This window comes from Lutjanus erythropterus, chromosome 7, assembly GCF_056507025.1.
Source record: "Lutjanus erythropterus isolate fLutEry1 chromosome 7, fLutEry1.hap2, whole genome shotgun sequence".
NCBI lineage: Eukaryota > Metazoa > Chordata > Actinopteri > Lutjaniformes > Lutjanidae > Lutjanus > Lutjanus erythropterus.
In genome coordinates, this window is record NC_139323.1 from 25,242,083 (window position 1) to 25,255,591 (window position 13,509).

General features: G+C 38.4%; 1 protein-coding gene across 1 annotated transcript in view; it reads right to left on the reverse strand.

Annotated features, from left to right (window-relative positions):
* The window catches only part of xxylt1 (xyloside xylosyltransferase 1), a 37,557-nt gene that overhangs the window by 18,976 nt on the left and 5,072 nt on the right, over positions 1-13,509 (reverse strand). Inside the window, exon 3 of the mRNA XM_084723305.1 lies at positions 5,562-5,709. Within this exon, the coding sequence (XP_084579431.1) occupies positions 5,562-5,709 (148 nt within the window). The remainder of the gene's footprint in view (positions 1-5,561; positions 5,710-13,509) is intronic.

A 13,509-nucleotide genomic window follows, 5' to 3' on the forward strand; every position in this document is an offset into this window, starting at 1 on the left:
CACTTTAAAGGGCTTCATCATTATTCATATTTTTTAAGAATAAACAATATCCCGTACAGCTACACATGGAATGTCACAGTACAAGATGCTTCAACTAAGTACAGCACATCCACTTTAGCGATCACTTTGAGCACAGACAGGCCAGAAACTGAAAGTCTGCTTACTAATTCATCTGCGCTGTTTGTGCTGACAGGACATCAGCTTGATATTTGCAGACAGCCGACTAACCTGGCAGAGACAGACTGAATAAAGTAGAATGCACATGCTGTTTGCTTGATGTCCACATCTCGCAGCCAGAGACAATATCTCTTCAATAAACAAAATGAGAGCTCAGATCAGTGTACAGTCAATATGTCTTGTAGATATGATCTCTAGTTTGGCAACGAGATATCCAGAGTCAGCTGAGTTCTGTAAACTGTGACATGAATGCAGCTATTATACAAATCTATTCTCTGCACTTTGGTAAACATTTCATCTCAACTGTCTATCAAAGTAAAGGTTGAATTCCTGTACACTGTAAGCACCGACTTCATTTGGTCATGGTCCTTTGTCAGGTATCATACAGTATGCCCAAAGCCATTTTTCACTGGTTTTGACACATATTTGACATACATGGTTAGTCTCAACTTAAATATCTTTTTATTATGTTTTTATTATTATTGATGATTATCCCAGGTCTTTTAGATTTGGCTTCAATTTGATGGGCCTTAGTTTTTTCACACTGTGAAGGTCGAGAGCTGTGGGCCTACTGATTTCTCCTATTGTAAAATGTCTGCCTTAGTTGTATATTGGAGACAAATTTAAAAAATAAACAAAGATTTGAACCATACAGTAGGTGGAAGTTTTAAACTCCCAAATAGCAATATCAGTATAAGTCTCTGGAATCTGCCATTAGTCAGACTATGATTTATAGTCGTCTCCAATAATTTTCTTTCATGCAATTTCATTGTCCTATGCATCTGTCTATCTAGTGCATTTTAGATAACACTTAGCTTGTCTCAACTGTTCATATAATGCCGATAACGAAAACTCATCTTGATAATCAATAAAGCTACTACAAGCAGTTTTTACCGGTTGTATTGCTGATGCTTCTGTATGACCTACATAAGTTAACGAAAACATCAGCGAGAAGATCGGCTATTTCTATATAGTTATTCATAATGCCTGTCGCCAGGTTGGATTCTCCTTGAAATCAGATGAAACCAGCCTGTGTTTACATTTTCCCAGGCAATGTTACAGTGAGTCGTACATAAGCTAGTGAAAAAGAAGCAGTGGGAGATATTCATTTAGATTATTTTATTTTTGTTATATATTTGTATATACAAAACACAACCCCTTTTGTCCACAGGGGGCTCCAAAATCAAAGTCTTACTTGTAGTAGCATGAAATAATAAAGCATACGATCCCTATTTAGCAGTACTGCTTTATGTACTGAAGGACTGCTTGTGTTATAAGACTGTTCCTTTTATTTAAAGCAAAACATTGTGGTGGTATTGCACAAGAATTATCGCATGATCCCCTCCTCTATTTAGCTTATATAAAAATACTGTTGAGTACAAAATGTTGATTTCTAAGCCTAGACTCCATGGGTCACAAACATTTTGTTTTTCCATTCATACTGAGGAAACACATTCGTATTCAGGCTGTGTAGCTGGTTTAACACTGAACCCAAAGTGCTGACAATTCCTTCTCCCTCTTTCCTCTCTTTTGACAACCAAATTAAACTTGCTGAAATCACATCTCCCACTTCACAAGTTAGAGGATGTTAAATTTTCAGCCTTCCCACTTGCAGCTGCTATTTATATTTGTAGATATCACTGTTGTTTCACTGTCATTAATCATAAACGATGTTCTGTGTCTGCTGCGAGGGAAAAATAGTTAAATCAAAGATGGTATTACCCCCCACTTTCTCTTGTCAAGACAACCACATTATGCCCTTTATAGATAAAAGCATTCTTTAAATAGAAACATGTGACCAGTTGGACGCATGGAGCCGACGGGTGTCGCACGTGGTTGATCAATAAGGACACAACGTGATACACCATCAGTCACACACCTCTGCTTTATACGAGGGACTGCTCAAGCTACAAAACACCCAATGCCACACTGGCAATATGTTTAAAATTTTGTCAAAACAACTTTGTCCTCCACCACAAATTACTTCTCAGGCCTGACAGCTGAGTGACAACCACGCACTCAAACATTTTCCTCCAAGCACGATCTTTTATTTATCACCCTGTTTTGCCTTCAGACGACTATCTTTTTCTTAACAGTTTTCCTCTTCTGCTTCCTAACTGATCTCTTTTGCTGAATAATGTAAATAGCATACTTTGATGTGCAAAAGCAAACTTTAAAGGAAACCTGAATTTGGCAATGGGGGTTGTCAAGCCTTCAAATGTGGATATGCATCTTTCTTTGATGGAAAGCTAATAAATGCACAAATTCAGCTTCCGGCTCATGCAAAAGAATCGGTCATGCTTAGTAAAATACAACCCCAATTACAAAAAATTGGGACAGGGTCAACAAAAGACTGGGAAAATTGTGGAATGTTAAAAGAACACCTGTTTGAAACACACTGCAGGAAAACACATTATTGGTAACAGGTGATGACATCATGATTGGGTATGAAAGAGGAAACACCCGCAAAAGGCTCAGCAAAGCATGGATGTAGTGAGGTTCACCACTTAGTGAAAAACTGTGTGGGCAACTAGTCCACCAGTTTAAGAGCAAGGTTTCTCAACACAGAACAGCAGGAATTTAGACATTTAACCATCTACAACCCATAATATCATTAAATAATTCAGAGAATCTGAAGAAATCTCTGCATTTAAGGGGCAAGGCTGAAAACCAGCATTGAATGCCTGTGACCTTTGACCCCTAAGGCAGCATTGAGAAACAGCACAGACTTTTCTCGACCCAGGCTCATCTGAGATGGACTGATGTAAAGTGGAGAACCGTGTTGTGGCCTGATGAGTCCACATTTCAGTTTTTTGGACATCATGGACGTCCTGACCTCCAGGCTAAAGAGGAGAAGGACCATCCAGATTGTCAAGAGCATTAACTTCAAAAGCCAGCATCTGTGATAGTATGGGGCTGTGTTAGTGCCCATGGCATCATGGGTAACTGTCACATCTGTAAAAACCCCACTAATGCTGAAAGGCACATAGAGGTTTCAGAGCAACATATGCTGCCATCTAGATAACATCTTTTTCAAAGATGTCCCTGCCTATTGCAGCAAGACAATGCCAAGACACATAATGCACGTGTTACAACAGTGTGGCTTCTTAAACAGTTAGAGTTAAAGAGTTCAGGTACTAAAATGGCCTGTCTGCAGTCCATACTTGTCTCCCATTAAAAATTTGTGGTACATTATAGAAGTAAAACAGAGACAGTCTTCAGGTGTCATCAAGCAAGAATGGGAAAGAATTTCACTTTCAAAATTTCAACAGTTAGTGTTCTCAGTTCCCAAACACTTACTGAGTGTTGTTAAAAGAAAAAGTGATGTAACTCAGTGGTAAAAATGTCCATCTTTTTTGGAACATGTTACAGGCATCATATTCAGAGTGCATATTTACAAAAAACAATAAAGTTGTTCAGTTTGTACATTTATCTTGTCTTTGTACTGTATTCAACTGAATATAGGTTGAAAGGTTTTTGCAAATCACTGAATTCTGTTTTTATTTACATTTTGCACAACATCCCAATTTTTCTGGATTTGGGGTTATAGCTACATGTATGCAACTACTGAGAAAACAAACTCTTGGCTTCAAGTGAAAAACAGATCATTACCCAAAAACCCTCATAAACGTGATGATCTAAAGTGTTGACATCAGACCCGCTGTGCACCATGTGGCACAGTTTAAATATCTCAATGGGGCGGGACCCTGCTGTCTGAAAGATGGAGGAGTCAGGTCTCATATGTGTGCCTCCAGTGACTATTGATTCAAACCCAAAAGCCCGGTAGTTTGGATTTGTGGAGCGACACCCCATGCTGCACAACCACTGAAGTGAGCCACAACAGTGCAGAGCGGAGGAGGTCTCTGCCATCGGTCAACACCAACACAGGGGGGCACTAATGTGGGCAGCAGCGACAGAACACATCCTTCCTTCCTCACTCTGCGGGACCTCCACAGAATGCCACGTGTCTGTTAGATACCTGCCCATGCTGCCTTATCCAGCTGTGCGCCAGCAGTGCCAGGATAGAGAAGTGAGCTTCTGAGTGACTTTAAAAAGATGGTCTGCCACACAATCCAAGCAGAGTACTATTTTTAAAGCAAATAAAATATAACATACAGTATTTATTATGGGTGTATGAAAATATTAATACACTTTTTAGCATTTTGTAATAGTGTTGATTCTCAAAAACACTGTATCATGATACATGCAAAGTGGCTGTGGCTCACATTTTGTGTTTAAACCCCCGGCCACTACATAGAAGGGTTGTTGTTATATGTCTACACTCTTCTGATTGGATAAAAAAGTATTTTTCTTTGGAGTAATGCATATGGTGTTGTGCTGTGTACTATGGCAGTCAGATTAAAAGAATAGTAATATATCAGATATTATTTATGTTACAGTATATTTATGTTGACGTGCTTTTCTGAGATGTAATGATCAAAATTTGAAGGGTAGATCAAATGACAAATTTTAAAATACAGAAATGCAACCTGCTAACACTTTCATGTCGAGTCACAGAATAAACGGAAAAATTCCAATCAATCACATCAAAGTTTTTAATGTTTTCTGTTAAAGATTTGTTTACATCAAAAATAATCTGTCAAAAACACCCAGAATGTTATAGAACTACTTGATATCCATGTGACATTGGCTACATTTACATGGACGATATTTTTTCAATCCCACTGAAATAAGAGTGATTAGAAATTCTAACTTAACTGCTGGACATGGAGGCTACATAAAGTCATCTGATAAAACGGGTGTTTACATGATCCAAAGCATTAATCGGAATCTAACTTTTTGGACATGCGCAAACCGATTCCACCTGCTGTGATGCCTTTAATGTGCTGGAAATTTAATACAAGAAGAAGAAGAAGAAGAGGAAGAAGAAGAGGTTCAGGGATACCAACTGCCAGTGAACAAAGAAGAGGAACGATTGTTTCCACCTGGTAATTTTCAAGATGTACCTACATCATATCCTGGAAAATTTGTATGCACTACTGACCAGTTCTGTTCGGCTACCTCCTGTCCCACCTTGAAACATCACTTACCCCAACTTTGGGCAGACGTGCAACCAGAGAAAAATGATCTGAATAAGCATTTACATTCACAATTTTCCTAACAATTTGGCCTGGTCAGGCCATACTCTGTTTGTGGTGTTTGCACGAGGCACTTTACTGGGCTACTTGGGCTACTATTCTGATTATTTGTGGAATATCAGGGTCCGTGTAAACACAGCGAGTCACCAACACCAGTTCAGGTCATCCTTTGGACTCTACAGAGGCGACTTTATCAGACACTCAATACTTGATTGGCCATAACTAAATCTAGAGCTGAATCTGATTTAACTCACTAAGAAACATAACTAAATGTGCTTCTCTTACTTTCAGGCATGATGTGATGCATGGCAACAGACAGGAAGAAGATGGCGTCGCTGTAGTAAGCCCCAGAGCCGGAGCTGAAGTGCTTCTGCATGGCCTCGACGATAGGGAACAGCTTCTGTGTGAGAGCCACCACGTCATGGAACAACACCTGCACAAGAGATCAACACAGAGGAGTCATGTTACTACAACAATGTCCAGACTGCAGTAGAGCAGGGAAATATATGCAACTACTAAAGATAGTCATTTTATGAGACTACCGGTAGATATCCTGTGAGGCAGGCTCCGACATTAAGGTTTTTTCTTTTCTTTTCTTTTTTCTTTTTTATAGCTTATTTTTATTTTTTGTATGTTTGTATTATTTTAACATGTTCAATAAACTTCAAACTCAACTCATCGCTGAGTGAAAACATATTTAACTTTGTACAGATCAGTGCAGTCAGATCAGTGAAATGTTTTTAGTGCAATTTCACAGTAATTAAACAGTACTGGTTATTAGGGTTGGGAGACTGGACAAATATATCATCTGTCAACGACAAGCTGAATCCGTCGCCAATTGCTTTTTTTGGCCGATTTTTACCGTGATATTTGTCATTTTATTCTGCTAATGTAATAGTCTGCAGAGTGACAGCCTCTGCTCTGCACCAGCGGCGCAGTACACACCCACTCAGCCGACCATGAGTGAACTAAACTGGGCGAGGAGTGAGAGGAAAACGGCCTGCAGAGTCAGACTGTTTTCGTGTGGTGAATTAAGGATTTATTTTGACCAAACCAGAGTTGATGATTATTGGAAGAGTGGACAGACTAACAAACACCGTTTTGGAGAGTTTTTTCTTCTGTCGAGTTTGAATTAAGTCTGTTTTCCGAGGAGTTTACGAGCCAACTAAGCACGTCTTAATTCAGTAAATGAGAGAAACTTGAATTCAGAAGGTGTAAAGTTGTATTTCTTTGTTTAAAATGGAAAATAAGTGTGAGAACATGTCATTTCTAGACAGTTCGTGAGTTTGTCTATTGGACGTAGTGAACGTACGCAGTATGCGTAACATACTGAATTCGCTGCTTGCACACATCTCCCAGCTGAGACCCGAGAATACGGGAGGAGGTGTGAGGGGGGACGAAGATATCGCCAATCGCTGATGGATGGGCTGACAATGATTGCTTGGAAAATTTTAACATATCATCCAACTTTACTGTTTAAACCCTCTGTGCTCCCTCTGAACAGGTGAACCACCTGTTTAATGCTGTCGTTGCCGTGGAAAAATGATCAAATTTTATATTTTTATTTTATATCTCCGCAGACAGTGCAGTACATAGCCGGTTTCGTACTCGACCAATGGATATATTTCTTAATGAAATAATCTGAGTCAGTGCTTGCCAAATCGGGCAGGTTTTGCTTCCCCGCCAGTTATTTTTAGTTGCCTTGGTCATTCGGGCAACCATTAATGTCGGATCCTGCTGTGAGATTTGTTATTGTAATTTGGCTTAAATCTATATTTCCCTCATCTTAGGGTACACTACAGTTTGTTTAGACTTTTCTGAGAGGCAATGATTACCTCAACAAAGATGTTCCCGGCATACCCAGGTAAATCATGTTTTTAAGCACAAGTATAAATATATAAATACTTTTATTTCTTTCTGAAGCAAGGAAAGGTATATTGTGTCAGCTGTAGTGAAAAAGGAGCAAAAGACTGATAAATAGAACAAATGGAACTCTGGAAAACCAGACACATGTATGTTATACAAGCACACAGAAGAGAAGAATATCTGCAAACAGAAAGCACAGTGTAAGTAAATGCGTTTGAGGAAAGTTATTAGTTTTAGGAAAGTATGAAGCTTCAAATATTTTCAAATAATTCTCACTGAAGCTTTGAAGCATCAAAAGTGGTATCTGGGACGGCCCTGACAAAACATGACTTCATCAAACTGAATAATATCTATGGAATTTTAAAGGTAATTGGTCAAAATGAGCAACATATTTGAACCTATCAGCATCAACCAGTCCTTTTAATCTTTTAATTATCTATTTTAAACAGAATCTAGACGTGGCCAACACAAGGTAGCATCTCACACTCACAGATTCGACTGTAAACATGAAAAGTGAGGGAGCGGACTGAGACACGCTTGCAGTCCACTACAGACAACTACAATTAGTAGAGAGCGCCACAGTGTCTTGACATAATTCTTTATATGATGATCAGGCACAGTCATCCTGATCTACAACCCAATTTCCATTAAACTCCATCTTCTTGTGTCCAAGTTTCCTGCCTGTCAGTGCTGCTCCTCTGAGCTTTAAATCCTACGACAGCTGTGAGGCAGCAGTTTCTGCTCTGATCATGTACAGCAGATATCTCTACAGATTACTGAAAGAGGATTTTTATTTTAAATATAGTAAGCACTGATTATCATTAATTCTTTCCTGCGGGAGGAAATAAATACATTGGTTTGGGACAAAGTATTTCCTGTGGAGAGTCTTTTTTTGGTTAAGCCTGGCATCAGTGAGCGCGCATGTGAGAGCCTTCAGATAAAACCTGGACAATATGGCTCTCGTATTATAAATCAGGCCCATGTGCCTCGATGGGCAAACATCATTTAATGATCCCTGGCAGATTAAGGTAAGCCCTCTGTCCTGGACTGCTGGTGGTAATGTGATGTAATGGCACATAAATCACCACTGTGGGTACAACAAGTAATATTGCTAAAGTCCTGATAAATAATTCTCACTCGCTCACTGGGACTGCAATTAAATGTTATACATTTCTTAGAATTCATCCAAAATGTATTACTGTAGTTATACGAGCTGCATCACAGTGCTACCATCAGTATTTATGTTCACAGTTTCACATGTAAGTACACTTTTGGAAACATTTCAAGAAGTGACACAACAGGGCTGGGCGAGGTTTCATTTCTACTTTTTACTGCTCTGGTTTCAATGTTTATCTTCAAACAAAAAGGTAATGCTCTGTTTTCATCACAACAAACTCTGTCAGTCACAACCAATCAGAGCCAAGAGACACACCACAGGACGACTGAACTATCTCGCAATGTTAACAAAATTTAAAAATAATTTGTGTATCCGTCTCACGATTTGGATCTGATTCCTGAAAACTGGGTCGGTGGTTTTTCCACATTCCTGCTGACTGAACAGAGAAACAAACAAACCAAACCAAAAAGACTGCCTCCTTGATGGAAGTAACAATAAGTATAGACAGAGAAAATTAACTGCGGACAGAGAAACCTGATTCCACCTTTTGCAGCATGTGAATTTCTAACAAATTCTCAAACTAAACCATTTTGTAATTTTTCCTCATTAACAATTCATGGTGAGAACTCAGCTAAACCCTCATTTTACTACTTTTTTCCCAGCTGGCCACATTAAATAATGCAACAAGGTCTTAAGAAATTTGCTTTACACATTTCTAACACAGACTGTGATTCACTTAACATTTAACCATTTGATGAAATGACTACAAAAGATTCTTGCTGTGTGTCTTTTGAGTTCAGTTTCAGTTTCTCTGCTGAGGTGGATGACAACTAAAACCAGGCACTCATCAAATATAATGACCAGGTATAAAGACTGGCATGGAGAAGCTTATCGATGCACATTTAAGGCGTATTTCTAAGGCCTAAAAAAAAAAAATATCAACTGACCACCATTCTGACTAATATACTGTGTAGCTGAGTAGCTGTCAGCTTTTTTATGCATAGTGTTTGTTTGGGCAGCACACCCAAATATAAGCTGACACAGCATCCCCCCAAAAAGTCTTGTGTGAGTTTTTAAAAGTGCAAAACACACACTTGATGGCAAACTGCAATTTTGTCATGTAAGCATACTTGATTGCACTCACTCCTGTTGCTTGCACAAGAAGCCTAAGTACTAGTTACTATTTTATACTCAGGACCAGTGGTTTTTGAGGGACAGACCCACCCTTTAACAGGAGCTGAACACAAATAAATTTGTGACAAACAGCTGTCGATTCAATTAAGTTTGTAGAGCGTATTTTGTTTAGAGGTTATTCCTGCATATCATTTTAATGTGCAAGAGTTTACAGAGTTGCAAGAGTTTTTCAATAGACCCTCCTCCAACCCGGATTTTTCAAAGATCACAGGTTTTTGGACACACAGAAAAGCGCCAAACAACATTGTTTCTTCACTCATAAAATAAATACAGGCCTGCTCTGTTCTCTATACTTCTGATACTTTTGGCATTGCGTATATTTGGCGAAGTGGTATTATTAGTTCACAAACAAAACCAGCTGCACATAGTTGACTTCAGAGGCTGGACATGTTTGGCAGTATTTTGACGGGACGCTAGCGCTGAGCAAAATTCCCTTTTTTGACTTTTGTGGCCAGGCTCTCTTAGTATAACTTCTACTACACAGAGGATGAGAGGGGAGGAATCGAGATTTTTAAGTCTGTATACACGGAAACAAAGAATGAGCGCTATTACCAGGAAAAGCTGTGTGTGTGCATAACTTTAAAACAACAGTATCCTGTTATTTTGACATTTATTTCTGTACCAATAACATTTTTGCCTTTGTGTGGGCAGGTTTTCTAAATATCAATCTTAATCTTAATATTAGTCTAACCAATGATGCAAAACCAAAATAAAAGTTTACAATCAGGCCACCTGCCCACCACAGACTACCTGTTCGCAGGGTGATTCATTTTAGATGGATTCCTTCGCCACAAATACACACAGAAATACTTAATATCCCACATGAAAGACAGTAATACATGCACCTTTCCACACACATACCTGTGCACTAGCACATACACACTAGAAGTTACTGGTGTGTTTTGAGTGACACTATGGCAGAGGGGGCAGATGAATGGACTGCCCCACAATTAATTGAAATTTTACTGGAATCCCAATATGGCCTGCAGCAACTTTCAAATTGCAGGAGGTGCAATATTTGTTAAAGGTGAAATTCGTCACAAAATGCCATTTAAAATTGAAAATTGTTCAAAGTCCTGGCCTACACATCATATGACAAACTTAAGAAAACATCTTTGTTTGGCACAGACCCCCGTCAATATCACACCATAACCATTTTAAAATGTTTTTTTTTAATGAAGATAAGAATAATGATGTAAAAATGATCATTCCCACTGATACTGCCAATCATATTGAAATTGTAATATCAGTCATAAGTAATTGCAATTAAATATTTTTTCAAAATTGTTCAGCAATAGTGACGACATCATTTAGTGAATAGTGAACGTGAGGCTTGAATAAGGAACCAATCTAAGCAAGGATGGGGTCATTTTTCAATAGTCATTACACTGTGCACTCAACATTTAGTTCATGATGTTAAGTTAATAGAAAAAAAGTTGTCTATTTGCAGTTTAAATTTACTGGACTGCACTTTCCTGCAGTCAGTTATGCAATATTATAAAATACACACTTAAAGAAATTATACAAAAGTGAAACATTCAATGAAGTGATGGCTTGAGTAGAGAAAGACTCAGCCTGTTGTGTCATGAGGACTGTGTGAATGCTGGTCAGCAGTAATGAGCTCAGCCTCTGGGCAGTGTGACTCTGCAGGCTGTTTGTTGCGAATGTCAAGTGGGTCACTGAAGTAACCACTGTTAGGAAGCGATGGAGGCCAAAGTCTTGCGTAACCGCTGCCTTACCCTCGTGCTCCTTTTAGATAAATAATTAAAAGGATGAGGCTCAAGATGAGCAGACAAGGATGTCAACATGCTCATATGTACTGTCTTGGTCAGGCCCTGGGGAGTCCCCATCCCATCTGGAACTTTGGCAGCTTGTTTGTGTGCACATCAGCAGAAACAGGACACAGCCACTGTCTGTAGTGGCAGAACATTACTTCATGATTCATTATCTCAATCCATGATGTTCAAAAGCACTGGTCTGGAATCACTTGTTTCCCTCGACCACTGTGTACTAACTAGAGCCTGACTGATACATGACTAATTGTTGGTCAGTTTTAGCATATCACAGATATAATGGCGTCAGTGCAAACGTCAACCATCATATTTCAGTACAGCAGAAAGACTGTTTAATTAGGATTTTTGGGAGGCATTTAGTGCCTTCATTGAAAGTGAGCAGTAGACATTAGACAGAAAAGCAAGAGAGAGAAAAGGAACTGCATGCACCTAAAGTCTCTGGCCAGGGTTGAACTAGGGCAGGAGCAGCTGAGGTGATTTAGATAGCTTAATACCTATCTTGGTCGCAATTCTTTAAAGTGGCAATCTCACAGACTTCAGTCCTGGTTGATTTGGGGACACTTGTAGTTACTGATGGTAACGACAAATGCAGTTTAATTCCATAGGTCACAGAATTCTGAGGACAACAAAACAAACCATTTTCATTTTAATAAAAAATCCAGACAATAATTGACCTTCTTCAATCATTCTGTGAGCAACCAGGATCTGTTTTACGCTGCAGGTAGCATGAGTCTGCACACTTCAGGGCACAGTAAAAAGAGCTGCTTACCTCACTAAGACATTGGAGGTGTGCAGCCTGCATACATGCAGCCCTTTCATCTAACAGCTCACTGTCGCTGCCCCTGACTGTTTCATTACTTCCTACAATATTTCAAACTCATCTGCTGTCAACAAATGCAGAAAAGTACCTTTGACTTGTTTTGTTGATGCATTTTTGATGAACAATAGTGTTAAGCTCACTGACAAACACACTGCATTTAACTACTTCATAATAAAAGTCAACTTGTTTTTAATGTGAAGCTGCAGCATTAGCAGATTTGCAGTTTGCATTAGTACGCCAAACTGATGATGATTAAGTACTTCAGAATTCGTATGCAGATATCTGTTTATAGAGATTATCTTTACAGTAACTTAACCCAGCATTGTTCCAGGAATGTCACCACAGATACCCGGTCTGTAATACTGCAAAAATATATATATTTTCATGAGTGGGCCATGACTCAGTAAACATTGTGTCACCTCATTCCACATTAGTGACTTCACATAAAATAATAATAAAATTAAAATCTTTGATATTGCCTTAAAATTGAATAACCAAATTTAAAGGGTTTTAATCTAAAATTACAGCAAGACCAATATTGAATTTTTTGAGGCAGGTACTGACTGATATTTAGGAGCTTTAAAAAGTTTGATAATGAAATGAAAACTTTTATGTTAACAGAAAATCTTAATACAGATTCTTTTTAGTTGTTTTTCTTTTAAGATATGTGTTTTACAGTTGAAAGATCTGAGCGACACCTCTGTGTGGTGAATAAGCTATGTAATGGAGACAGCCTCTAAATTGCTTCACATCCAATTTGGCATTTCAGTACAATTTCTTTTTACTTATATACATCAGTGCAGATACATCTGTAATAATCCCATATCAGTCACCTCACTTTAATCAAAAGGGTAAAATTCAAATCCAGTCTTAGTCAGGCTCTGCTATATATTCTAGAGGTCGACCGAATGCTAGCAACTTTATAATTATCTGAGTTTTTTCAAATCTGATTCACAAAAAATAAATTATTGAAAAAAGTGCTACTTTGGCTGTGATGCAGCCGCTTATTTCTGTACATAGTCTCACTCAATGTTGTGCCCACTGCACTATGCAAATGTTAATTAGGCTGCTTTTTATACTGCTGGGGAGACTGATCTATAATAATACATCATAACAGCTCATAACAGAGATTTATACTTTGTTTTAACACTAAGAATCTGTAAAGCAGCTACCTAAAGTTATCAAATAAACGTAGCCTCATGTAGTTAAAGTTCAATATTTGCCTCCTTTAGTGAAATGGAAAAAACACATTGATCGATCCTTTATATACTTCAGTTGCAATACATTATGAACATACACTGCCAGCAACAGCACCATAGCCTTAGGATGGTCCACTACTTGAACTTATCTCTTCTAAACTCTTAAGTATGTATTTACACATCAACACTCTAACTAATTCTAAAAATGTGTTTCTTATTGGTAAGATGTTTGGGTATATGTTGG